The sequence below is a fragment of the Protobothrops mucrosquamatus genome, unplaced genomic scaffold, assembly GCF_001527695.2.
Source record: "Protobothrops mucrosquamatus isolate PMUCROS unplaced genomic scaffold, P.Mucros_1.0 scaffold1049, whole genome shotgun sequence".
Taxonomy (NCBI): Eukaryota; Metazoa; Chordata; class Lepidosauria; order Squamata; family Viperidae; genus Protobothrops; species Protobothrops mucrosquamatus.
In genome coordinates, this window is record NW_015387281.1 from 289,427 (window position 1) to 316,559 (window position 27,133).

The 27,133-nt window shown below is 38.8% G+C and overlaps 1 protein-coding gene across 1 annotated transcript in view; it reads left to right on the forward strand.

The window, feature by feature from the left end:
- Positions 1 to 27,133, forward strand: part of B4GALNT4 (beta-1,4-N-acetyl-galactosaminyltransferase 4) — a 189,853-nt gene that overhangs the window by 120,707 nt on the left and 42,013 nt on the right. Inside the window, exons 3-7 of the mRNA XM_015820061.1 lie at positions 6,071 to 6,181; positions 13,291 to 13,386; positions 14,394 to 14,484; positions 14,932 to 15,032; positions 20,216 to 20,283. Of these exons, the coding sequence (XP_015675547.1) occupies positions 6,071 to 6,181; positions 13,291 to 13,386; positions 14,394 to 14,484; positions 14,932 to 15,032; positions 20,216 to 20,283 (467 nt within the window). The remainder of the gene's footprint in view (positions 1 to 6,070; positions 6,182 to 13,290; positions 13,387 to 14,393; positions 14,485 to 14,931; positions 15,033 to 20,215; positions 20,284 to 27,133) is intronic.

The following is a 27,133-nucleotide window of genomic DNA, read 5'->3' on the forward strand; positions in this document are numbered from 1 at the left end:
CCCTGTACTGTGTTTACTCCTGTCTGGTTCTATGGTAGGGAAAAATTGAATCCCAGGAAAAATGTGAAGGGCTATATATTGAGAATAAGATCATTAATTTTATAATATGCTGTGTAAAATGTGTGTGTAACATGAAGAATCCATCCTCATCCTGTCAAGGATTGTTGACTTGGGTACGTTTGTGTGTTTAAGCCGTTAAACCAGGGGTCTTCAAACTTGACCCTTTTATGACTTGTGGAATTCTGGGAGTTGAAGTCCACAAGTCATAAAAGGGCCAGGTTTGAAGACCCCTGCGTTAAATATTTAGTGCTACAAATGCATTCAACAACAAATATATCCACACTCACAGGAGCATACGGGTATAAACTGGTCAGTGTCCTGTATTTTGAATCTGATGAAGAAAATAATTTTTTTCTCTGACTCACCTCTGTAACAGAAACTGGTTCGTCTTTTAACTCAGGGGGTCAAAAATAAAGCATTGCGAAGCACCTCTTCTCAAAGCATTAAAACAGTTGCATAGATGACCACTGTTTTAAAAATTTGTTGCAAGGCACCTATATCCACAACACCAGACTGCCAAAGACACCCTTTTGAAACAGCTGCACAAGTCTGTTGCCTCTTTTGGATCTTTTCTTATCTCTTTGGAATCTTTTCTATAGCCTTCTATTCTTTTTTTTTAAATGAAGAATTGCACTTTCTTGGCAAGAACTGGTGTACTTTAAAACTGGCAAAAAGTGGCTGCCAGTTTCCTCCAGAACCCCTCGCTCCCACATTTTGTGTCTTTGTTTTTATTGTATAGATGTAGGAAGTAGAAATAACAAATGTGATTAACACGCTTCAAATCCTTAAATAATGTACAAAATGCCAAAAGAGGAATATGGAATGTGCGCAATCACAGGGGGCAAACATACAATAAGCTTTTCCAGACTGCCACTTTCCTAAAACTTAAAAATGCACATTTAAATGTTTTCAACTTGTACATACGTTTTTTAGATCTATTTTGATACTAAGATACTATCATCAAGGGCATGTTTTTATTTTTGGAAGTATAAAACTTGCAAGAGTTTTTCCCTTTTTACTTTCAAACTGGGCAACAGCTGCATATTATATTCTCTAAGCTTTGGACCACAATTTTACAAAAATCCTTTATCCTCTCTCGATAACCAAATTGTGTCTCTCCCCACCCAAAAAAAGTCTTCATCTCTTTATCTGACATATCAGATGTGTATCATTTATTTATTTGTCTTTATCTCCCCTCTAAAACTTAATTCTCTGAGAGGATGCTGTGGGTGGTGGTGATTGGGAAATGGGAAAAATGATTACATAAAATGCAATGTATCACCTGCCACGGTGATATAGCAGTACACCTGGATAGAAAAGCCTGGAACAGATACAATAATAGGGGCATGACTCCATTTAAACAGCTTTCTGAACAGCTGTAATTGTGGAGGCATTTCACTCAGGTGGAAAGTAGAGCGAAAGAAGATACATTTTTAACAATTTATACCCAAATGCCAGAGAGTTGTTTGAAGATGCTGTCTGTGCCGAGGTTTGGCCACGCAGGGGTTAAATACAGGACAAGATCCAAAGTAGCAGGGCCAGATTTTCCTGCAATGGAAACACACACACACACACACACACACACACCCGCGTTGCCAAAGTGTGGCTGTGAATGTAATAGTAATACTGGTGATATTAAGAAGTTAAAGCTAAAATGTGTTTTTTTTTCTCATCAGGAGAAATGTGGTAGGAGAGAAATCGTATTACAGATGGGAATGCTATGGTGTCATGAAAACCGCCTGTAGGCAAGGCATTTTGCTGGTAGATTAATATAGCTGTCTGGAAGTGTACAACGTGTGTTTGTCTGTGGTGAAAAATTAATTGGCCTTAGGTTCCTGCAGCATGAACATGAGGCAAAATAGACATGAATAGATGTGATTGCTATACATGAGACACATATTATTTATTTCACAGAAGTGAACGCATCTCTAGGGATGTGACACAGAAACCACTGCATTTTGCTAGAACATGTCCATCAATAAAGTAAGCTGGGATAAGGATTGATATAATTTTTAACCATTTTCCACTGCCTTATCTTTCCAAGAGTACGTTCTAAGGATACAGATTATAATAATAATAGTAATAATAGTAATAGTAATAGTAATAATAATAATAATAATAATAATAATAATAGTTGGAAGGGACCTTGGAGGTCATCTAGTCCAACCCCCTGCTCAAGCAGGAAACCCTGTACCATTTTGGACAAATGGCTGTGCAGTCTCTTCTTAAAAACTTCCAGTGTTGGAGCATTCACCGCTTCTGGAGGCAGGTTGTTCCACTGGTTAATTGTTCTAACTGTCAGGAAATTTCTCCTTAGTTCCAGGTTGCTTCTCTCCTTGATTAGTTTCCATCCGTTGCTTCTTGTCCTGCCTTCAGGTGCCTTGGAGAATAGCTTGACTCCCTCTTCTTTGTGGCAGCCCCTGAGATTATGATAATGTATTAATTATTCATAATTAATAATTCATTAATAATGGAAAATGGAGTACATAGTTGAGTGTTTAGTAAAATGCAGTAATCAAATACACAATCCTTACCTCTTTCCCATAATAAGAGTCACTCAACAGTGAGATTGGAATGGGACAACTCGCTGGAGCCAAATCACTGTGGCCAACTTGTCACTGCCAACTTGCCACGGCCAATTCACCATAGCCAGCTCGTTTTGGGACAACTTGCCATGGCCAACTTGCTATGGGACAAATTGCCACAGGACAATTTAACAATTCAATTTAATTATTTAAAACAAAAAAAAATTTAATTTTTATCATTCACATTTCATTCTGTCCCTTCTTTTGCATCCTTTCTTTAATGATTCTGTTCCACCATTTCTTTGATATTAGTGTAACTCTTGTCCTGCAGCGAGTTGTCCCATGGCGAGTTGGCCACAGCGAGTTGTCCCATAGTGAGTTGGCCACAGGAAGTTGTCCCATGGTGAGTTGGCCATGATGAATTGTCATAGACCTCAGTGAGAGGGGCAGCATATATATTTAATAAATAAATAAAAATAAGGATTTTAATTCGGACCACTCAAAAACTGGTAATGCAGTGGTTCTCAACCTGTGGGTCGGGACCCCATTTGGGGTCGATCGACCATTTCACGGGGGTCGCCAAGCAAGGCTGTCCGCCATTTTTTTTGTCCGCCATTTTTCCCCCCTTTTCCGGTGGGTGCCTTACCTCCCTTGGGCTGGGCCAGCTGGTGGTCGGCCTGCTCCGTCTCTGCCGCTTGCCAGCTACGCCTCGGCCGGTGCAGGGGGTGGAACCACGCATGCGTGGCGCTCCCGGGCAGGGAAAGTCCTCGACTTACGACCGGTTGGGTAGTCCTCGACTTACGACTGGTTTAGTCCTCGACTTACGACCGGTTTAGTCCTCGACTTACGACCGGTTGGGGTCACGGCATTAAAAAGGTTGAGAACCACTGTGGTAATGGGAACCCTGAAATTGTGTCTGCACCATGAAAAGGAATCTAGAATCAGATCAGATCTAGATTTAACAAACCAAAAGTAAAAGGCTAACTTGTATCTGGATTCCAACAGAAGAAAATGTATGTAGCCCAGGGTTGAACTGTTGGGTTCTTTTGTTATCTCTGAGCTTGGATGCTTTCTTGTAGACGTTTTATTACCAGCTAGGTAGCATCATTAACGTGAGGGAACATGAAGTTTACTGGTTATTCATATATGATAGTTTGCCCTGCTAGTCTTGGTGCAAGTATAGTTTTCTTCTTGATGGTCCCTTGATTAAACTATTGTTTTTTCCATGATTGTGTGTCTGGTTTTGATTCATGCTTATCTGAGTTTTGGCCACTGGATGAGATATATCTAGGCTGTTTGTTTCCTTGCTAGGCTTCTGATTGTATCTTTTAAATGATATACCAGTATAAATGGGATTTATGTCTATAGGTATATTGATCACTGATTTGTCTGAAAGCCAAGCTTTCAGAAATTCTCTAGCATTTTTGGATTTGGCTTAATCTAAAATTTTACCAGTTTCCCAGCTGAAACTGTGGCTGAGTTTGTCCAGGTTTAAGTGACTTTTAACATTTCTTTTGGCTGCCAGTTGTTGTTCATGAATGTGGTCTGCCAATCTGGGTTGGTTTGTAATATTTCAGGCTGTAGATTGTATAGACCAGTGATGGCAAATCTTTTAGAGACCGAGTGCCCAAACTGCAACCCAAAACCCACTTATGTATCATCGAGTGTCAGGTGGGCATGGCCCATTGGGTGGGTGTGGCCCATTGGGTGGGCGTGGCCAATTGGGTGGGCATGGCTGCAGTGGTAACGGCAGACTGGGTGGGACTAAAAAGTTCAATCAATCAATTCCAACTTTGCGAGATCTTTTTTTTTCCCTGCGAGAAGTTGAAATTGATTCATTGATTGAACCTTTTTTTTTTTTTGCACACGGCGGTGGAAGCCAAGCGAAAAGGTTTTATAAAACCCAGCTGAAGGCCTAGGACTGGGGCGACGGTGCACGTGCCCACAGAGAGGGCTCTGCGTGCCACCTGTGGCACGTGTGCCATAGGTTCGCCACCATGGGTATAGACTGTCTGCTTCTCCATTTTGTCTGCCCTTTTTAATTTTCTCAAGGAAGTAAACACTTTGGAACAAGTTAGTTGCTGCAATGCATCTTTGTCCTCAGAATATTTTCTTGTTTTCATAGTGTACTACTATTAGAATACCCTTTTAACAATAGAAGGTTTTCTCACATTCCATCAAGACCCATCTTGTTGCTGATGTCTGCTGAAATTATTATTATTATTATTATTATTATTATTATTATTATTATTATTATTATTATTATTATTATTATAATTTATATACCACCCTATCTCCCTTACGGGACTTAGGGCGGTGAACAGGCGATAATAAAAAGGACTTCAAAGACATGCTATATATTTGCACTGAGTAATACTCACTAGAATGTTTGTATATTGAACCTATGTGGCTGCACATTTCTTATTACAGCAGAGTTTTTGTCTGTTCCAACTTCTTACTTTTTATAAGATAATTTTTATATCCTAATGCCTTCTCAACGTGTTAGACTACTTTCCAGTATTCCCACCTGGAGAAGACACCACCTGGAGAAGATTGTTTTCTATTATGATGTAGCCCACTTCTGCAAATATTTCCTTTCTCTTCCAGAGCTCTGTGGTAGTTCTTGTGAACAATAAGAGGCCCACATCTTTCCGTGTGTTTGCCAGACAGATAGAATATCTGTTGTCATTTCAGAAGCCAATCCTTTTTATGATAAATGCTCATGAATGAGATCAGAGCCAGACTCCAGATGGGAGCAAGTGCTTCCAAGAGCCACAGCTCACCTTTACATCCTTCTAACCACTGCACTGATTGCCTCAGTGACAGCTACAGCTTCCTCATAAGGAAGAAAATAGTGAATTAGAGACCAGGTGTAAAAGTCCCAATCCTGCAGAAAGCAGCCACCTGCCACCATCTTTAGCTGGTACAAGCATTTTTTAAAAAAACAAACCCATTGCTACTGGAGGGAAGGCCAGGTGTGACACAGCTAATCTTGGGATGTTTTCTCTTTCCTCCTTCACCAGTGGCAGCTGTCTGAGAATTAATTCTGCCAGAAGAGGAATTTGACAAGGTGTCATTGATCACAGGCTAAGGCTTTTGTTCACTTCTTTGAATACCCTAATTGCCTAAGTAATTTGTCTCGTTATAAGGAGGGATGGTTGACATAAGCTGATTGGGTAGGTTTGAGTCATTTCCTACTGATGTTTCTAATCTGAATGTCTCAGGAGTGATAGCACTGTATATCTGAACAGACCTAGAAGATCTTCCTTCTATATCTGCTGTAGTGATAGATTCCTGTACACAGGAAGGTGGACTGGAGTATCTCATTCAACACTTGCATTCTATTATTATCAACCAATTTTTGCAAAACCTTTGTATTTGGCATTGGAATCATCAGGCCAAAAGTATGTTTCTTTTAGTCCTTTACAAATGTCATCCTACTTAATTTTTCTTTTGTTTGCATTTTCCCTTTTTTAAAATTACAGGTAGAAGATCAAGGCGTTCACGGGTGGTTTTCTAAAAGGTATAGTCATCACAGAACTGGAAGAGCCTCAAAACCAAATGTAACAAGCCATGTTCTGCCTTGGAACGAGGAGGTAAGTGATGCTTTGGCCCAGCACAACTACAAGGAATGCTTTGGTTGCCAATACACTTCTGATATAGTTGAAGGTGATGGTTGTTGTTTACAAAGCCCTATATGGTTTGATACTTGGTCATCCAACGCCGGCTTCCCAACATGAAGTTAAAAGCCCTTCCCATGTCAGATTTGAGGAGGGAAGCAAGAGAACAATGTTTCTCAATCATGTTCTCCATGCCTGTGGAATACTTTATTGCAAAAAGATAGAACTTCTGGCTTTTAGAAGGATGATTTAAAATGGAATTGTTCTGGAGAACATTTGGCAGCTCATGTGGATAAGCTTGATAAGAGAGGGGACATTATTGCTATAAGTTTTACTATATGTTGTGGAATTTATTTTTTATTGGATTCTGTGTAAACCAGTTAGAGGCCTATATGGAGTTAGTGGCATACAAATGCTATGATACATAAAGTGACTGTACATCTAGGTTGTCTACGCCCTCAGCTTTTATTCTGGAATTGGTTGGTAGACTCTCAGGCACAGCGTGGCTGGTATAGATATCTTATTATAGATACGTATGAGGCTAAGTATAATAGATCCGTTTATTCAATACACAGCACGCAAAGCCAGTATGTATGCACCAGAATTTAAATTCTAACCTTTTTCATTCTGTATTTGGTTCCTGCTATGCTAGGATCATTCCCATCAAGAGGGAGAGAAGACAATTTGGAGTTGGTGATTTTGCAGAGGGAACATTTAAAAAGTATTATTAAACGAAACATTGAGATCATTGAATTGTTGGCGCTAACCCAAATCATGGTTTGCTAAATTAGCCAGAGCAGTCTGGTTTGTAAATAACACTAAGCCACAATAGCTCCAAAATCACATCAGCCTAATCATCTAATGGCTTAGTGTTTTGTGTGTAGCAGCATGATGCAATCCACTGAAATTAATGGGAAGTGTAAACTAAATTAGAATATTTGCTCTGTTTCTATTCTGATGCTTCGTAGAAGTTTCATAATGAATTTCAGCATTTGATGTCAAGCTTATGTTCTCTGCCAAAAGGCTGTAACAGCCTGTGAATAGACTAATTATTGGCTGAGGAGACCATTGTTTTATGAAATGATCTTACAATAATTGAACCTTTCCTGAAGGTTTATGTTCATAGCGGCTAAACAATGTTTTTAAATGTTGCCAGGGAGGTTCTACAATTAATTCAGGCAAATAAATAAGATTTAATTGATTCAGTTCCCTCCCCTTTGATCCGGCTCATCTCCTGCTGAATCTTTAGCTGAGATTTATTTACAGGGTTTGGAGTAATACTCTTCATTGTAACACAGATACTTCCATCTGTGCATTTCAGATGTTGTTTGGCTGCCATTGTGACAGGAAAATACACAGAGAGGCTGTTGTTAGAAATGCATCCCACTGGGATTGGCCCATCCCACCCGTGCTGACAGAAGAGGCATCCTGTGGGCCCCATTGGGCCGATTATTCCGACTGGGGGGGGTCCAGGAAAGGGGCCTTCTCTGCCATTGCATCTGTAAGACACCCAGAGTTACCCTGTGTAAGATGGGCATCCAATAAATTTTATAAATAAATAAATTTAGGTGACTGGAAAAATAGGAGAAAAAGTGCTCAAGGGAAAATGCTGCAGGCAGATTACAGAGGGAATCTGGAAGCTGCATTACAAATTATCAAAATCTTCAGTAAATAGCCAAATAGAAGTCTGGGGAGTGTTATGATGGATAATAAATTTAGTTTCTTGTTTTATTAAGTACTTAGGTTTGCACAGGAGTCTGATCGGCATCTTACATTAACTTCATGCAAAATAACATTGTCATGATGTGCCTTGTATTTATTGAAGCATCAGTTCTAAAACACTGACTTTTCACGAGAAGATACATTGTTGGGCTATATCTGGGATTTACTTTAATATTGTTCCATCTCAGCCATATTTTTTTCCATACCCTCAGCACCTATGACTTTAATGAAGCGTGTGATCCAGTCTTCTATTTCAAGTATCACAATGATACTTGGGGAACAGTAGCTGAGGATGTGCCAGTTTGAATGCAAGAAGCAAGGACATTATTAACCACTGCTTGGATGGGATTATCATTGCAACAGAGATGTTAACAAAAGGGAAAGTCCCATTTTCAGCAAGATTGTGCATTCAGGAATTACTATGCTGTAGCTCAGTGGTTCTCAACCTATGGGTCGCGACCCCATTTGGGGTCGATCGACTATTTCACGGGGGTCACCAAGCAAGGCTGTCTGCCATTTTTTTCCCCTTTTCCAGCGGGTGCCTTACCTCCCTTGAGCTGGGCCAGCTGGTGGTCAGCCTGCTCCGTTTCTGCCACTTGCCAGCTACGCCTCGGCCGGCGCAGGGGGCGGAACCACGCATGTGCGGCGCGGCGCTCCCCGGTTGGGGGTCACGGCATTAAAAAGGTTGAGAACCACTGCTGTAGCTTGTAATTGTGAATGGTGGATGTGGGTTGACTTCAGTGACCTCTGAGCTTGACCCCTTCAGCCGCAGATGCCAACATTCTTGGAATCAAATATTAGCAATATTATGTATAGTAGCAAGAGTTTTTCAGTTTCAGGAGGAAATGGGAAAAAAAGGTTTTCTCAGCAGAATCATTTCTATAAATAGACTTTTGTATGACATTTTCTATTCACTTCCTTTAGGAGAAGCATGGGTTGTCAAGAGGAGCAGGGCAAATCTCTGAGTGACCACCAACCCATTGGCACCACCTCATTTTGATTTTTAAGAAACTATTGAATAACATTTTATCTTTTCATAGTCTTTTAAACATAATTTTACATTGTTTCTATTGCATCTGAAACACTGGGTATTGGTTTATACCTGGATGTTTTCAAAATCTATTTATAAATATTTTTTTTAAAATTCAAAAGGAAGATAAAAATGTAAAGCAAGTAAAAAATCAACCAAAATTTTAAAGTGCAAGAAAGAAAAACAAGCAAAAAAAGAGAGAAAAGACATACAAAGAACCGAGTGCCAATCTTCTTTACAGCAGTTATAAGTACAATTATAAATTTACTTCTCTATGATTACAACATGCCCCTCTTCTTTCTATAATCTGCTCACTTGTTGTAAATTCATTTTTTTCTGTTTTACACAAAAATCCATAAGGGTTTTCCAGTCAGGGATAAATGTTGATACTGTCTTTTCTCTGATTAAAAAAACAAAAACAAATTTAGCCATTTCAGCAAGTTCCATCATCTTCATCAGCCATTTCTCATTGTGGGTGGTATCGAATCTTTTCATTTTTATGTGCACAACAATCTTGCTGCAGTTATCATAAATGGAAACAAAGTTCCATTACTTTTTTTTCTGTTTATCCATCAATAACCAAAGGGGGGAAAAAACTGGTTTCAGTTGTACATTAATCTTTAAAATCCTCTGAATCAATGTGTGTATTTGAATCCCAAATTTTCTACCTTTTTTACCCATCCATCAAACATGATAAAATGTCTCTTCTTGTTCACACTTCCAACATAAATTTAATGCATTTTTATATATTATAGGCAATTTCTCTGGTGACATATCAAGGATTTTTTTTCAAAGTCTAAATGGTTTTGTGGGAAATAAGTTATATTTTGGTTTTGTTCCAAGTTGTTTTGATGGATTAATATATGTTAAAGAGGGGTAAGAAATTTTAAACAATCATATGTCTAAAGGACCTCTATAAAAATGGGATATCCATTTTACATGGAACAGCACTAAAATGGTAGAGTTCCTATCTTATAACTTCTGGAAATATATGTCAAATAACATTCAGATGGTGCTAATTAGAGGTGATAGCTCCTTTTTTTCTAGTATCAGTGGGGTAAAATAGCAGAGAGCCATTTCTGAGTAGCATGGAACTTTTCTATTCTCTATGTTTCTCGTTCATGTAAGGCTGCTAGCTTTCAAGGTGCATAACATACGTGTCTGTCCATGACAGACCCCTATTTCACTGGGCTCTATATTGCTCCAGAAGACTCATAAAGATAATTTATTTGAAAGTGCCTTCAAGTGAAATTCTCTATGTTCAAGAGTGCCTGGATGCTAACAATACAATGCTATCTTCTCCCTGTTATGCAATTTACATGAGTTGTTGTTGGTGTTATTATTTTAAATTTATTGGCCACCAACTCCAATGAACTCTGTGCAGCGCACAACACTAGAAAAACCCCTATTAAAGCAAAGTTCACAAATATTGGGTTTCCATGGGCTAACTAGGTGGCCCCAAACTTACTAAATTATAAATAAATTCCTTTTCCATCCAATAATTGTTGTAATCTTGCTAATGCAAGGCATTAATAAAAGTACATTTTTATTGTGTCTTCAGTATGCTGTCATATTTTATAAACTAGAATTGCTATAGGGGAAACTAATAGTAATAATGAAAGAATAAATAACGTCTTAAGTTGGTGGCTGTGCTTAACTAGCAGAATGAGCCTCAGAGGATAGAAAGAAATTACAAAATAATTAGAGAAACATGGGATGGAGGTATGCAAGGACAGAACTAGCACATGTGTTCGCCATAGACTTTAACCCTGGCAATAAGAAGCTTGATGTGAGTTAAGATTCTCCAACAGGAAATTCTTGACCTTCTTATAAAACAGTAATCCCCATAAAACTTTGAGGTTGCTGTACTATAATGTTTTGGTTTAATACAATTATCTGTTTGGATTTGGTTTTTCCAGTGGACTTGTGTTGATTAACAGCTTGGGAAATATGCAGAAATTGCCAGATATCTTGCTTTTGCTGGACAGACTTCCTCTTTTAGCCAAGAAAATTTTTGGATGGTACAATTGATGTGGCTTGATGTTCAGATATGCTTAGTACCAATACTGGCTTGGATAATGTTAAAGTGTAGCTGTCAGCAGTAGAAAAAAGCCATTACTGTTCATGTGGCTGTGACCACCTGAGTGGTAATATGCAGGTAGCCCCCTGCAGTTCTAAGGAGGGAGGCAGGGCTGTTCAAGGTTAAAACTGGTGCATGGATCTGTATTATAACCCATTGGCTGAAACTACTGTTCTTCCCCACAGATCTGAATTCTTTCCTTTTGTATACTATAACTATAAATCAACATGGATTAGAACTATTTTATTAAAACTCTAACATCTCAGCCTCTCCAAGGAGGAGTTCCTAATGATGGGCTATGAGCAGGCACTTAGTGCATTTAAACAAAGTATTAAGGATCAGGAAGTTCAACAGGACATGTCTGCTTTACCCACCATTGGCTAGAACTGAGAGGCCATACTATGCTCCAATAATTTATCAAATATGTCAAGTTGCAATTGGCTGTCTGAAAATTTGTTTTCACCTCTCCTTTGTTCAGGGCTGGAGACCTCTAAGTTTTCAAAAGGGCATTATTGATTTCTAAGATCTAAATACCCAGCCCATCTTTAGGCTAATACCACAAGCCAGTATGCAAGTGGTTCTATTTTTGCCTACCTGGAGAATACATTTTGATTTATTCTGCAACTGTTCACATTCCACATTCTTTTATTATAGTTAAGGGGTCTTTTTGTCTAAAGTCAGATCTTTCAGTTATTCAGTTATTTATTTGCTGATAAACAAATGGTTTCAATTTTTTTTTAAAAAAATAGATATACATTAATATTTATCCTTAAGGAATCTTAGATTTATCCCAAGTACATTTTATTTAACATATTTATAACTTGCCTACAATGCAGAGGATCGTGAGTAGTTTATACTGCATAATGCATTGTACTGATAAAGGAGAATATTTGTAGTTCAGGGTTGAAATGGGGGGTCTTTGGTGCTCTCTGAGCTTGGTTGTTTTCTTGCAGACATTTTGTTACCCAAACTAGGTAACATCATCAGTACTAGTAAGGAATGGCTCTCAATTTATATTCTAGTGATTTGCCCTGTCAGTGTTGGTGGGAATTATCTTGGAGGTTCTTTGGTTGAGCTTTTACTGTTACCTTGTTTGGCAGTTCCTTGATAGGGGCATTGTTTACTTCTTGATTGTTGGTCTGATGTTAATCTGATGCTAACATCATTAATCTGATGTTAGTCTATCCATTTTGTTGGAAGATGTTGTACAGATGACCTGTTTCCTTTTTCTGCTGCTCAGAATTGCTGCACTGTGTTTGTCTTATCTGAATAGAGTTCTTACACAAGAACAAGCCAAGTACAAAAACAGTAGAGAAGTTCTTGAAGCCTGTCACTCAAACAAATTGGCCATCAATAGACACAATACATACCGGTATAAACAATATCTACATACTCTGCAGAAGATACTACTCTGCAGAAGAGACAATCAACAAGGCAAAAGGGAACAAAAAGACCCAAGCACCTCACCACCAGCAATCAACACCTGGATGAACATAGATTAACATCAGACCAACAATCAAGAAGTAACAATACCCCAGTCAAGGAACTGCCAAATAAGTTAACACTAAATAGCCCAACCAAAGATCCTCCAAAACCACTCCCACCAATGCTGACAGGGCAGGCCACTAGAATATAAACTGGGAGCAAACCCCACTCCTTACTAGCACTGATGATGTTACCTACTTTGAGTAATGAAACATCTGCAAAAAAACCAACCAAGCTCCAAGACCAAGGACCTCTCATAATGTATTGTGTTCATCAGTAAGTGCCCAGTAATATTTACCATGTAAAATATGGAGTGATGCTCCATTTTCTTTTGTTTAATGACATTCATAGACTTCTTTTTTTGCTAATTGATGAATATTATCAATAACTTAGGTGTCTACCTGGTAAAAGAAAGATGTCTTACATACTAACCTCATATTTAAGAACTCCCATAACCATTTAATTTTGTTTTGGGATGGTACAAGCTAAAATCCAACATTTCTGATAACTCAGGTTCTTTATTCTTATTTTTTACATACCCATACCTGCATACCTATATATACACCATATACCACAAAATTGCCTGAGAATTTATGTATAGCCTAAGTCAGACATGTCAAACTCGCGATGTCACGTGACATTGCACAACGTATCGGGAGAGTTTTGCCATTGCCAGCAATGGGGTGGGCGCGGCTTCCGCATGACGTGTCCAGCCCACGGGCTGGCAGTTTGACACCCCTGGCCTAAGTGATGCCATTTTATTTGCAGTACAAAGGGAGAGCAAACTTGCATGTATTTGAAGATTGGTGTGGAGGAGCTGTGGGACATCTAAGGAAGAATCTGCATTTCCCCCTATATCCTCATGTAAGTATAATCTATTCTCCAATAAGATGCCAGTGTTTCATAGCTTCCAAGAGAGTGCTTCCTCTCTTTTTCTATGCAGTAAATATTCTTAAGCCCTTCTGAAGTGAATTTACATTTTGTTAAGTGTAATTTGGCTTTATCTGAATGTTAATGAATGCCAGATAGTAATATCTTTCATTTAAGAGTATTTACCATTCATTCATTCATTCATTCACAGCATTTATAAACGGTTCCTATCATTCCGACTCTTGGTATACAACAAAGTAAGAAAAATCAAAGTGTACAAAAGTAAAATAATCACAGTCAGTCTTTTCTCTCAGGTCCCATCATGATTTGCTGGGCTACAGTTTCTCCTAATTAAAGATTGTGCTGTCCAGAAATCATTGGAGTTGCAGTTCAGTACAACCCAAGGACATAAAATTGAGTAAGAATGTAGTCTATACAGCTTCCTGTCCCTATGATTGTGGCCAAGGAATTCCCACTGGTTTAGGACTGACCAAATATGGGAACTCTCACAAAATTAGAATCTGATAGAGGAAGTTATACAGTAGAGTGTGGGAAGATTAGCAGTACAATTGAAATTCCCACTTGGCTTCATTTATTATTACAAATGATGCCTTTAGATTCTTACAATAGGCACTTTGCTGGATGAGTGAATGAATTTTATAGCCAAAGGCCAGCAATGTAAAAGAGCTTAGAAGAGGAAAACATAAAGACAATTGTGCAACACATAATAAAGCAGACAGTAACACTAAAGTAATAGGACATTATTTACTATATCTGGAGAGAAAGTTTAACTGGCATTCTCTCATTTTGCTAATGTTTTGTGTAATGCTTTGATTTTGCACAATGCATAGGAGAAGCTCATATATATAAATTCTGTTTTCCAGTGTGTGCTATCACAGTGAATACAACTGGATAGCATTTCTCCAACATTCCACTTTCCCAGTGTGAAGTGGAATAATGTTACATGCAAAGAACGTCTTTTTGTCCTTTCTATCTTTTAGACTCGTACAACAGTAAAAAAGTTGGCTGTGTCACCCAAGTGGAAAAATTATGGGCTACGTATTTTTGGCTACATTCATCCCTTCAAAGATGGTGAGTACAATAAATTCCCCTTCAAGGGCAGAGCTTCTTTTCTGGAGTTTCTCTCCCCTAGCTTCATGCCAGAATATTTTTATTCAAAAAATCCCCTATTATTGTCTTTCTCCCACAGTCTCACCCTGGGCATTGTTGTGCAGCTTCAGAAGAAGCCACATTATCTAAGTAACGATTGTAACACATTTTGCTCCTCACTGTCCTTCCCAGGTCACAAGTTACATGCCTTCAGAAAGCTTATGAGATTTAAGAGTAAAGTATTTCTTTCTCCTCCCTTCTTAAAAATAAACAAACAATAAGGCACTGCCACTCCAGTTTTTTGAGATCAGACAGTAGCATTTAAGAACACATGACACTAAACTGCAGGTAGCCTGCCAGGAAAGGAAACAAATTTATATGTCAACTTTCCTGCTCTTATTAGCTAAATTATCTTTCCTTGTCTTATAGGAGATTTTCAGTTTTCTGTAGCTTCGGATGATAATTCTGAATTTTGGCTCAGCTCTGATGAGACTCCAGCCAATATACGTCTGGTGGCGTTTGTGGGCAAGGTGGGCAACTTCTGATAATAAGATAATGATAAAGGTATCGTAGCAGCTTTCCATGAGTTGATGTGTTTCTTATAGCCTTCTTACAAATAGTACCATTTGGCATTATCTCTTTGGTTCCTTGCTGAGAGAGTTAAATGTAAATGAAATTGTAGTGTTGCCACTGGGAGACATATAAACATTGAACCAACTCAGCTGTGAGTTTTACATCTGGAGGCTGCATAATTAAAACCTGGATCTATTGTACGAAATTCAAATGTGTGTGTTTGAGGGTCTGTTTGAAATTCTCACATGTTGCAATAGTGATATTTTATATGCAAGTCCCCTTCTGCTCCTGTGGTTCACAGCTTGAGCCCATTTGGTTTCTTCACTAACACCGCTTTGCATTGTAGGTCTCTTGTCTATGGCTATAGCACAAGGTTTATGCTTATATCTCTCAGTTCATTTAGAGTGAAAATAGAGTTCTCATTTCCATTTCCATAGTCTATTTACCTCTATGTCAGAGAGTAAAGAAATGCTGGAAATAAGGCAATTTTTCCCATATAAAGGAGGAAGTTTGCAGTTTGATTTCAAGCAAAATGCTTTGGTTTATTGAGTTAGTTAATTAGTTATTACATTTATTTATGCACTGCCAAGTTCCCAGATTCTGGATGGTTTACAAATTAACTATCGTAAAAGCATTATATAAAATTCCAAACAGTTACTCTGTCCAGTTGCCAGATCAAACCATCATAACCCAAGTCACCAATCAAATAAAAATAAAGCAGGAGCCCAGTGTCACAACAAAATAAAAGTTTAATAAAGCACACATTATTTTTTTAAAGATGATTAAACAAAATAATACTGGTGGCCTGGAGAAAGGTCCGAATTAGACCTTTGAGGTTAAATTATTCCATAGCATTAAGGCTACCCCAAACAGCTTCTGGATCCATGACCCCTTAATCTGTCAGGGTCCTCAGCATCCCTTCCCCGCATGCTTGTATAGGTTGGGGAACATCCAATTAGGAGAGGCAAGTCCTCAAATAACCTAAAACCAAGTCACAAAAGACATTACAGATTAAGGACAAAAAATCAAATTGGCTCTGGAAAACTAACAGTAACCACAACTTCACATTACAATTACATTTCTCACATATTACTAACCAGGCCACTGCATTTTTACCAATTGAATTTTACAGTTAGAGATACCTCCTGGAAGAGCATACTACAGTCATTTAATTGTTGGGTGTGATTACTATTGGTAAAGTTTCTCTATCCAGGAAAGGCTGCAAATGGCACATCAATTTAAAATGGACAAGCTCTCCTCTGGTCATGGTTTCTATCTCCTGTTCTAGTAAGACCTGGAGGTTTTCAGGAAATTGCCTAAGCCACAGATCTTCCCCTTCAAAGGAGAGTGTAACCTCTTCAGATGTGTTAAAGCAGCGGTTCTCAACCTATGGGTCGCGACCCCATTTGGGGTCGATCGACCATTTCACGGGGGTCGCCAAGCAAGGCTGTCCGCCATTTTTCCCCCTTTTCCAGCGGGTGCCTTACCTCCCTTGAGCTGGGCCAGCTGGTAGTCGGCCTGCTCTGTCTCTGCCGCTTGCCAGCTATGCCTTGGCCGGCACAGGGGGTGGAACCACGCATGCGCGGCGCTCCCGGGCAGGGAAAGTCCTTGACTTACGACCGGTTGGGTAGTCCTTGACTTATGACCGATTTAGTCCTCGACTTACGACCGGTTGGGGGTCGCGGCATTAAAAAGGTTGAGAACCACTGTGTTAAAGGATCAAGAATAAAGCAGGATTCAGTCTGAGCTATCAAGCCCACAGCAGCTCCCTAGCATTAGGCAAAGACTTCTCTAGCACCTCTGATCTGGCCTACGATGATTTTATGTAACTGGGTATCATCAGCAGTGGCTGTTGAAGGATATGAAGGAGGGCGTATATCTGGCAGAACTACCTTGCCTTCTTTACCTGATCAGGTTTTAGTGATGCATGCTGAGTCTGCCCGTTCATGTGCTTCAAGGTCATGAATGAAAGAGGTCTTGTTATGAACAGACTTGATATTTTCTAAGAGCAGTCTGAGGCTAAGGCACCCAGAAATCTAACCTTCAGGTTCAAGGGTGGGTACCTGGTAAAAAATGGAAATCTGCACCAAATTGTGGTTCCTCTTTTTCCTGTAACAGCCAACTCATCACAACTACCTCTTCATGTGACTCAAGCAGTTGGGCATCCTATTAAAATCCATTCATACTGTGAACAATTTGCGGTTTTAGAAAGAAGTAGCATAAGAAGCATAAAAACATATACAAAATAAATTCAGTAGAGAAATCTACAGTGTTAGTGAGTTTTAGCTTGGCTGTCTAACTTTAGAATGTTTGAAAACAGCTACATAAGTGCTTCTGCCCCCCTGCTGTCAACAAACCCTCTGTAGATTTTTCTGAATCTTGAGAAAAGTGCATTCCTGTGCATTTACAGACACAAATGTAATGGACAGAGAGAGAATTAATGCAACTCCCCAGGCTATTTTGATTTCTACAATCGTAGCACTGTTTTGCTGTTCAGCAAACCTGTATCTTTGATGGAGGCAGCAAAGTTATGACTGAGGCCTCAAGGACTGCTCATTCAATATTACTCATGGCATGTTATGCCTTATAAGGGATCAGCAAAAGATTTCAAAGAAAGGGTTGGATCTGTGTAACAACTCCAGAGTTGTTTAATTCTGCCCTTAGCTCAACTTCTCATGAAAAGAAAATTTTTAATCTGGAAACCTAGAGGGTGTATTTTGAGGAGTTAGAGAATTTGGTAATATCTGTTCTATAATGTTTAAAGATGGAAATATATCACACACACAATGAGAATGGTGTTCCTGCTTTATCCCTTAGCTCAGGGGTCTTCAAACCTGACCCTTTTATGACTTGTGGACTTCAACTCCCAGAATTCCTCAGCCAGTATTGCTGGCTGATGAATTCTGGGAGTTGAATTCCACAAGTCATAAAAGGGCCAAGTTTGAAGACCCCTGCCTTAGCTACTAAAACTATTATATCTCACTACTTTAGTCTAGCTACCCCTGGTTCAATGCCTTCAGTTGTGTTGGAATTGCATCTCTCCAACTTGCAGCCAGCAAGATCAAAGACACATCTGGAGAATACCAGGTAGGCAGATCTAGATTCTGCAAGGAAATGACTTTGGGCAAAAGTTTCCTGTGCTTGGAGTTACTTTTCTAGGATTCTTTATTCCAGCCAAGGAATAGGAAGGAAATGCTATTTGCAAAAACTCTTAGTTGCTTTCACAATTGTTGCAAGAAGCCAGAAAGGACTGGTTGTTTGTTTTTTAATAGTGATGTGAGCAGAATGTTATTGTTCCAGAAAGAGATGTGAAAGAGTTAAACTATACACTTTCCGCACCATTTTTTTCAGCCCTGAATTAAAGTCTCTGAATTTGCTTGTCAGTAAAGAGCAGGGGTCTTCAAACTTGGCCCTTTTATGACTTGTGGACTTCAACTCCCAGAATTCCTCAACCAGGCATGCTGGCTGAGGAATTCTGGGAGTTGAAGTCCACAAGTCATAAAAGGGCCAAGTTTGAAGACCCCTGGTAAAGAGCAAAGAAGAAAGAGAACCTTTGGGAGAAAAACACATAAAAATACTGTATGTATGATTAATAGCTTGGTTCTAAAAACATTAGGAAGTAGGCAATTGCTAGGAACATTTTTTCAGGACAGAGACGTTTTCCTATGAAATTGATCAGATTTCACATCTGTTTTCCCTTCCTCTGAACATGTGTTTTTATTGCTTATCTCACTTATATTTCAAAGACTGTCTCTCAAACATTGGGAAGTTTTGAAATCCCCAGGTGCACCAAACAGATTTATAATCCGTGGCTTTTGACTTTCTGTTAACGAATTAAAGCAACACAAAATTAAAACTTCCTTTATGGTAAGATTTTAAACTTGAATGGCCAAGTCCCAGGACAGCCATAGCTCTCTCCATTTGTATATTTGTAATGGATGCACAAAGGGCGGTGTCAAAACTTGCACATTTATGTCCCCTTTAACATATAAGGAATACTCAGACCTACCTAGGATCAATGCCACATCCCTGTGTTATGAGAATGCTGTGGAGCTTTCTGAAGCAATCGCCAGCTGAGATTATTAATTTACAGCTTAGTTGTTATCCCATAACAAATGCTTCAAAGGCAATTTCATAGCTTTTTCTCTGGGTGTTCCATTGCTCTGCCTTCCACCTCCTTGAATTTTCCCCTCCTGAAGCCAGCATGCTGTAGTGCCCTGTCACCCCTTCTCCCCATTTTCTTTAAGAATGATTTTAAAAGCAGATTTGTTGTTGCTTTCACAAAGCTGCCATTTTTATTCCCTCCCCATAAATGCAAATACAAAGGAAAAATGAGATTGGGAGCAATAGGATGCAGGCGGGAGCATTGATTTTCTTGTAATTTCCATACTTCTCTGTCTTCTTTGATTCCAGTTCTAGGTAGCAGAGATAGGAATGCTAACAAAGACACAAGTGAATTTTTTTTATCATTTGTGTGGTGAAACTGAGACAGTTCCTTAAAAAGAAGAAAAAGTTGTGGCATTATTTATTTATTAGATTTTTACCCAGCTTTTATTAATTTATATATAACTCAAGGCAGGGAGCATCCCTAATATTCCCTCTTCCTCCTATTTTTCCCACAACAACAACCCTCTGTGGCGAATTGGGTTGACAGAGAGTGACTGGCCCAAAATCACCCAGCTGGCTTTCATGCCTAAAGTGGGTTTACAAGTCACAATCTCCTGATTTCTAGACAACCTCCTTAACCACTACACCAAACCGACTCTCACTATTATAGAGATTGAAATCATTAAGGAGACCCTATCATGGGGCAAGCTTTACCATTCTTGCATTATCACAGAAGTGACCGGTTGCAAGACATTCTTGTTTGATCAGTCCTTTTTCATTTTGCCTATATGCAAAAGCCAAGCCTGGCTGGATTAGATTAGTGCTTGAATAGGAGAATATCAAGAGATCTCAGTAGGTCAGTCTGGAAAATAAAATAAAAAAATTCTGGAAGAAGGCAATAGTAACAAACTTCTCCAAGTAGCTGTTTTTTAGATGTCAGTTGTCATTAATGAGGTTATTAGGAAACATCAATACTTTTTATTGCTGCAAAAATGAAACAATATCTTCATTTCTTCTTTTTCCTCCTCCTTAGCTGGGCTCTGAGTGGACTGCTCCAGGAGAATTCACAAAATTTAGCTCTCAAGTCTCGAAGCCAATCCGGTAGGTGCTACCGCCATGTCCTTCCATTTTTCATTTTGACGGATAGACTGGTCCTAAGAATTAAAGGAAGAATAATTCACTACTTTTGAAACTGACAAAGGAGAGAGTAGCCAAGTCATGAAGTGGAAGAATGGCTTTTCATTTTTCTTCAGGCTGGTTTGTTTTTGCTTTAATTCTCTCTGCTAAAATCTGTGGAAGTGGAGATTACTGTAGCCTCAAGAGTGCATAATCCATGGGCTCAATCTGAAATCATATAACAGAGGTAAGTTGAACTTTTGAACAGATAAATGCAAGGACAGCCGCAGAGCATTCTGTTTTGGTTCCTGTTGCTGATGGGAAGATTTTCTATGGAGAGCATTGGGATCTCCAGAACAGATTCAACCCGGCAGAGAATCCTACTCTCTTTCTTCAACCACTCTTCTGACTTTCCAATTTTCTCACAGTCCCTTACTCAGGCCTCTAGGAACTGATGCTTGAAGGCTCTAAAGGAGTCTGTTCAAAGGACTCTTCCCAACAAGTCATGCAAAGAGCATATTGCAGAAAGACTTCACATATATTTCAGTATGCTTATATCAGAGTCGGTGTAATCTGCCCCCACCTAACTTCTGTATTGAATTAGATCCATGAGATAGACAGAACTGGTCAGTTGAAGCCAGTGGTGGGATTCAAATTTGTGAACAACCAGTTCTCTGTGTGGATGCCGCTTCCAGAAGTCCATTCTGGGCCTGGACACCAAAAAATTAGCTATAGGTTCTGCCGAAGTGGTGCGAACCGGCTGAATCCCACCACTGGTTGAAGCCCTTGCCCCAAAAGAGTTGCTCTGAACTTCCTGCCTGGCCAAGTAGAATAATGACCTCCACAATGGAGGTGTGGTCGAAATGGGGGTGAGCTTGCTTTTTTCAAAGAGCTTACGAATTCACAAATATCAGGTGGTCATGCACCATGTAATTCCACATTGAGAAGTAACATACTGTATTGGGTATTAAGGAGGGGTTGACTGTTTAGAAGAAACAGGATGCTGAGTAATAGCTATGAAAATATATTGAGGCAAGCAGGGAGTCTGCAGCAAAGTAGGATGAGTTATGGGAAGCCCTTCCCTTACATACCTGTGTGGTGACCCCACTGTGGGGTAATAGCACAATAATAGCATTGGGCTTACTTAATGCTACAAAACCACATCTTTCTCTTTTCTTGCCAGTTAACCAGCCTACTGAGTTCTTTTTTGCTGGTAATTGCCAACTGCCAATTGAAAGCAGAGCAGCAACTGACTTGATTTCTGTTGTTTGTTTTGCTAACAGCAAACAACTAAAGTGCCATTTTTATATTATTATTATTATGATTAGTCACACAGTCAGCCAGAGGTTTAGACTGGCTTTGGCATTTTTGATGGTGTTTAAATGCTGATGATGTTTAACTGATGCTCCAAATATTTTAGTACTGCACCCAAGATGCCTATCACTATTGGTACTATCTTTGCTTTATTTTGCCATAGTCATTCTATTTGCAGATCTTTTTATTTTGTGACTTATTATTATTTAATTTTCTGAAAATTGAGTTATGTCAGTTGACTTCAGTGGCTGTAGATGGTTACCTTTAGACCCAGCTTTCCTGTTTTAATCCAAGATCAAAAAGCAATTTGCTATGTTCTCACAACATTGTAGTTCCGATCAAATAAATCACACCACAACTTAACATAATGGTCTTGCTTACATGATGTGCTAAAATTGTACTTAAACTCCAACAAACATTGAACCATAAACTGCCCATCCTCATTTTAACTTGTACAAACCCAGGCTGTCTCTCAAAGCTGCTTAAAGTGGCAAGTAAACTTACGTTTCCATTAGACTTTTTCTTTTCTTACTGGCTGGCTGTTCTGTATCTTCTCTTTTTTCTTTCTTTCTTTTTTTTTTTTTTTTTTTTTTTTTTTTTTTTTTTTTTTTTTTTTTTTTTTTGACCTTTCTTTCAAATATTTATTTCTAAACCCAGTTAGCAGCTTCTTAGTCATATAACATTTCTTCTCTATGTTATCTTTTTTTTTTTATTATTTAAACCGACAAACAAAACAAAACAAAACAAAACATAATACACATATATACACCATATATATTTTAACATCAACTTCGTAACAGTAATCTTCTATTATTTACATTTTCCCCCTTATTCTTCTTTAGAGTATTTATCCTTATTGCCCCATTATTTCTTATTTGCATTTTTCTTTACTGTCTTCTGTTCTCCCCCTGGTTTACGCAAAGGCTGGTCACTTTGAAGCTAAGCTACTTTCTGTCAAATTAGAAGTCTGTCAGCTTCATTTTCCCGTTTTTTTTTATTTTTCTTTGAATGCAGCTGGCAACTCTCTTATGGCCGCATCTTCTTTTGCCCCATCTGTTTATTGTCAAGCTGGACCTCTCTTGGCATTTTGCTGAAGAAGTGTTTCCCTTATACACAAAAGTGTTTTCTCTTGTTTTGTATCCTGTCAACAGAAAAGCATATAGGCCATTTGAGTAATTGGGAGCCCTTAGAAGGTATCTGTTCTGATTCATACAGAATTTTCAGTACTGGAGCTGCAGAATCTCTTGGAAATGACTGTCTCTTCTCAATTTCAATACAGTACATTGTTTTTTTTTACCAGGAGGGTCCTCCTAAGCGGCAGACTGCCCATTCATGATATTGTGAGTTTATGCTCTTTTAACACATATCCTTTGTCCTTTCCATGCAGTAAGGGATTATTTCGCAAATAGTTGTAATGGCATGAAAGTAATATTTAAATAGATCTCTGTGAAGGTTACCATTTTTTTTCTGGAAGTCACAGTCTATGCACTAGTTTCATTTCTCCCTAACTCCTAATATACTGTATAGTTGTCTTTTTTCTCTTTTTTTCTTTGTATAGCCTCTTTTTTCTGTGTATAGAGCTTATGTTATATCATCAAACTGGAGGTGAAGTGTGGGCCTTCCAGAGTTTCCTCACTAGGATCGAGACATTAACCTTTCCAAAGTAATAATGATGTGTGCTGAATGCTTATTGCTTTTCTCTGTTGCTAGAGGAGAGTGATGAGGACAGTCATTCGAACGCAGGAACAGAATATGAATGGACACACGCATGCCTAAAGAATAGAGGAGCTAAGATGAAGCTGACTACTGGCATGATGGAAATTTTCCAGCAGCAATACCATCATGTTGGTACTTAGTAGAATTTTAAAAATGTGAATCTTTCGATGATCTAGCACTGATTCATGCAGGGAGGAATATTAAAATAACAGCATGTACTTGTGTCACTAAACAATCTAAGCACTCAACAGATCAAGAAACAAAGGCCAATATATTTTTATCTCAGTTTCTCTGTTGGAGACATAGTGAGACTGAGAGTAATTCACTATTTCAACTCCAAAAAGCTATAGATTTAAGGTTCCCTTAAATCTTGCCCTGCCCAAAATTTCACCAGAAATAGGCAAGCTCTTTTGCTCTGGAGTCAAACCTTATTTTTTGAATGAGTTTGTTTTCCCTTTTCCATGTATCCCATTCTTGAAAACATCCCAGGTATGTGATATGGTGTTCTCAAACCCCATGAGAAACAGGAATGATTAGCGCTTAACCCCAAAGTATTTGATCATGCATTTTCTTGAAAGAACTAAAAAATAAATGCCTGTGTTAGTTTATCTCTGAATATTACAAGGCAAAGTCAGGAGCAAGTTAGCAAAGGTATCTTATACCCTTTCCATCATTAATAGCCATAAGACTTACACACTGCCCTATAGTGCTTTACAGCACTCTCTGAGTGGTTTACAAAGTCAGCATATTGCCCCAACAATCTGGGTCCTCAATTTACTGACCTCGGAAGGATGAGTCAACCTTAAGTCAGTCAGGAGCGAACTTCTGGCAATGGGCAGAGTTAGCCTGCAATACTGCATTTTAAACACTGCACCACCACAACTCTTAATGATTCCTTATTTCTGTTCCTGGAAATGATTTGATACAATCCATACTTGAGAGCTTGCTATATTTTAGTTCAATGTTTTTCATTTTCTGGAAACTGTGACTTTAAATGGAAGAGTCCAACTTCTGTACATTTGACATTGGCTCACCAAAGGATATCCATGAGCTGTACAACATTTCTCCTGTCCTGTGGCTAGAGTTTTCAAACTGATGGGGGGTGGGTGGGGGAGAATTGTTACTTTGCTGCAGATTGCCTTGCAGATGATTAGCTTGAGACAAAGTACTGTGGTAATCTAATTAAGGCCCAATGGAACAAAGTGGAAGGGAAGGTTGGGCATCATTAGTACGGGCGACAATTGTTGGGACTTATTTGCCATACCCAGTTCAGTAAAACAGCTGACTGGAGACCAGCCAACTTTGATAGCAGGAAGTCTACCTCCAGAAATTCCCAGGAGAAATTAGAGGAGCTTTTTATCCTTGTTCAATTGAAGTACAGCTGTGATGAGCAGGACTTGACAGTGCTAGTTTACATGCCCTGCTTGTATGTACACACACACAAACATATATATGCTATAAAAAGTGTCTATATGTCTAATTTGGGACATATTTTACAGCATGTGTATGGTTTTTTTAATGGTGTTATTGTGAATCACCTCTGGCCCAGTGAGTGGAGGAATATTTTTTTAAAAAATCCTTTAAATAAAATGAAACAAATACATTTGCATGATTTTCCTAATCTACAACTTTTCTTTGCGGCTTTGTTCCCAGGCCTTATTGAGCTCCATCACTGAGTGTCTCTGCTGGATCACATAAACTTCCTTTATTCAAGTCTTAGCCAGAAATATACTTGGAATGATTTTTCCTCTTAGGCTGCAAGTGTTCTAAAGTATTACACTACCCTTATTTATTTTCAAAAACCAAATGCACATTCCATGCTTTCACTAGCAGCTGACCGTGTGATCTGTAATCTTAGAAAGCTGGAAAGGATGGGAATTGCTGTTCTAGACAACATTTGTATTCTTGCACTGAAGCAGGGGTGCAGTTTATGAGGGTGAAGGTTCGTTCTCCAAGCTTGTAGGTGCAATTTATGTTAGCTATTTGAATTTGTGAGGAACTCTTGTTAGAGTAGAGGTCCCCAACATTTTGGGCACCAGGGACGGGTTCTGTGGAGAAAGGTTTTTCTGCGGACTGGAGAGTGTGTGATTTTGTGTGCTGCCTGCATCCCATGGATGGGACTTTCCTTGTTTGTGCGGACCAGTTGAGGACATGCCGTGGCCCAGTACCGGTCCATGGACCGGGGTTGGGGACCCCTGTGTTAGAGGACATGTTACTGAACATATGTCAAGTATTATATAAGTCATTGAGTAGTAACAAATCCTGTTCAAAAGGAAAAGTGCTCATAACATACTTTTCTTGGATGCCAAGATTAGGCTTCAGGCAGCTATTGATGAATGCTAACAGACACCAATATTTCAAGTAACAGTTAAATGTATTAAGATATACATAGGGAAGGAAATTCTCACTGGAATATAAACTGCATTCTAAAGTTTCCTAGTCCCTTAAATACATTTATTTAACTTAAAATGAGTCAGAAGAGAGATAACGTTGTATCTTTTATCTATCGCTCCTTGTATGTTCCAGGGATCATAAGGTTCATAAGTGTGTGCAATCTCCAACATTTAGATCCTGAATTCTATGTTTTGATCCGTCTCCTTCTTAGATGATAACATATACTATATCTGTTAAATCTGTTACATTTTATGGCCCTTCTGAGTTTCTGTCTAAAATCTTAGCTGGGTATTAATAAACCAGGAGAGGTAAACGTAGTGTCATTGCCCATATTGAGGGATACAATTCAGTGCAGGTCATACCAGCTTTTGATAAAAGTATGAAAATTCTTCACCTCAGACCAAGGGCAGATGGAGATTTACTTTCTAAACTTTATGAAAAGACCCAGAAGTCTCTCTGTTCTTTTTTCTTAATGTTTAATGCCCAACATGCTTACCACAGCATGGGGCTCTTTGAAAAGGAAAGCCTTTGTACTTCTTCCTTGAATAGCCCTGTGATCATGTAAAGAGAAACAGAATAAGAACAAAGAATCTAAGCTTGATGTAAACAGAAAATCCAAGGATAACCTGGCAATAGAGACAAGCTATTTATGGCAGTTTAAAAGAAAAAAACCCAGAGCTTAACCAAGATTAAAAAAAAAGAAGTTTTCTATAGACCATTTCAGTCAAAAAGCTGTATAATGCACTGTATTTATAAAAGAAAGATGGCCCTGAATGACAAAGAATGACAAAGAATTATAGACAGTTGGAGTGCATCCATAGAGAAGACAATCCATCCATGAACCTTCAGTGTTTTTGTAGAGTTCTCACTCTTAGTGAATTTCCTTGTCAATAATTGTCTGCTTCCATTCAGTGAACATAAGATGATCCTCCTACTTCATAGATAATTATTTGGAGAAGGGTCTCATATTCCTTTGGGTTAAACACTGTTAACAATAGAGGTAGCAGAAAATTAAAAAGTTTGGGAAGTGAAATAAAGGGAATAGAAAACAAAAATATCAAAAGAAAGTTCTAGTCTCAACTGGAAAGTTCTGTTTTTCAAAGAAGATTCATTAGGCCCCTTTGTAGAATTGGTCTGATAAGGAAAAGGAACATTTAATTTATTTAAGCATCTTTATAAACTGGTGGTTGATCAATTCCTTCCCATTGATCTTTTCTGTTAGATCGCGCAGGCAGTAAGACACGAGTCGAGTGACAGTCAGCTCTTGGTTTATTGGCAAGGCATAAAGTAAATCCGGACTGGCTCTCTGGGCCAGGGGAGCCCTCTTTTATGGGATTCCCCTGGCTTGTAATCACACAATTCCATTGGCTGGCAAGACCCTGTTGCTAGTTAGCCAACCAGCAACGGGCAT